Here is a 1,599-nt window from a genome sequence, read left to right on the forward strand (position 1 = left end):
GATCAATATGAGAACAATTATGATTTGAGTGGAATAATTGAAATAAATTATGAGAATGGATAAGAATGATTGGTTGTGTAGAAATGGAAAACACCAGAAAACTTGCTATGCAGGCAAGTTATGGTGGGCTATGCTGAAGTTACAAATTAGTCTGGAGTTTCAGTGTTTTAAAACTGTGAAAGTTTATTATTGCTAATGATATACCTTTAACATTGGTCAGGGGTGGTTCCGCTTCACATAGTCTCTCAGGGATCCAAGCTAATGGATGCTCTAACGTCTCAACTCCTGGCCTATATGGTTTTCACAGTGCAGAAAGAGAGAGAAGTTTTGCTCCAGTCTTAAATGCATTGGTACTTCCTGGTCCAGAAATGACAGACATCATTTCCACTTGTGGCCTATTAGAATTAATCAGATGGCTCCAGCTAACTGTAAGAGAGTGGGAAACAGAGAGAGGGCACATGGATATTTGGTGAAAGTGAATGCTTCTGCTGTATGACATATGAGCTAATTCTAAAAAAGGTAAATGGAAATCAATCTGGTGTTATGAATAAGAAGATGAAAAAGAAACCTTTCCTTTTGTGAAAGTGAAGAAGTTATCTTTAGAGTAAAAAAGTGAATGTTAATGAAGATTTTAACTTCTTAACTTCCAGATGTTAGCATCTGGAAACTGGAACATAGTGTAAAGAGATCTGAGATCTCCTGAGGCAGCTCTGTAGCTGAATCTTGCACTGTGTAGTGCATGGGAAGATTTTATAGAGTTATTTTTTGGACAATGTGTTAATGGATAGATTCTATGCTTTAGGAAGATTGCTTTGTTATCTATGCCTGAGGATCCCAAAGTGCTTAGCACTATATATATATTTTTTTAAATCCTGGTTCATGCAAAAGTGCAATCACAGTGCTTAGAAAAGAGTAACTCTGAAGTGTTTATCTTTTTACCTGAACTTTTAAAGTTGCCTCTAATGACAAGAAAGCCTTCAGTGAATCAGCCTATGAAGTATCACTTGCATGTTAATTATTAAAAATAATATTTGTGGAGGTCACAAAAATAGTATTATCTAAATACATAGTCGAAATAGCAGTTAACATTAAGGGAGGGTGTACTGTGTACAATGAGCAGTGCTAATTATTTTATATGCATTATTTCTGCTAAACCTCACAATAACTCAGGTAGGTACTATTATTATCCCCATTTTCAAAATTCATAAATTTGTAAATAAATGAGAAGGCTCTTTTATACTTCAGGCAGTTTCGTCCTAGAAAAGGTAAGTCAATTGTATGTACATCATTTTTATCTATTTTCTGTCATCAACTTAAAATCTCTGTTATAAATGTTTATGATTTTGCAATAAAATAATTTATAGGTAGTAGGAATTATGCTGCAACATTAACTTTTCTGTTTTTAGAGTTTGGACAGAGAAGCCAAAAGCCAAATTTCCACTTTCAGCAATTTTACTTCAACTATTAGCCAGAAGAAAGAAACCACTGAAAACAGAAGTTCACCTACACATCTTGTTTTCCCTAACATCAAGAATGGTAAACAATTCTTAAATGTGTTTATAATTATTAAAAGTACACATAGTCTAGATATCTGGGCTA

The 1,599-nt window shown here is 33.8% G+C and overlaps 1 protein-coding gene across 1 annotated transcript in view; it reads left to right on the forward strand.

Moving 5' to 3' along the window:
- The window catches only part of HECTD2 (HECT domain containing E3 ubiquitin protein ligase 2), a 94,028-nt gene that overhangs the window by 24,545 nt on the left and 67,884 nt on the right, over positions 1-1,599 (forward strand). The window contains exon 2 of the mRNA XM_012659661.1: positions 1,407-1,536. Coding sequence (XP_012515115.1) covers positions 1,407-1,536 — 130 coding nt within the window. The remainder of the gene's footprint in view (positions 1-1,406; positions 1,537-1,599) is intronic.

The sequence above is a fragment of the Propithecus coquereli genome, unplaced genomic scaffold (assembly GCF_000956105.1).
Source record: "Propithecus coquereli isolate 6110/MARCELLA unplaced genomic scaffold, Pcoq_1.0 Scaffold63, whole genome shotgun sequence".
Taxonomy (NCBI): Eukaryota; Metazoa; Chordata; class Mammalia; order Primates; family Indriidae; genus Propithecus; species Propithecus coquereli.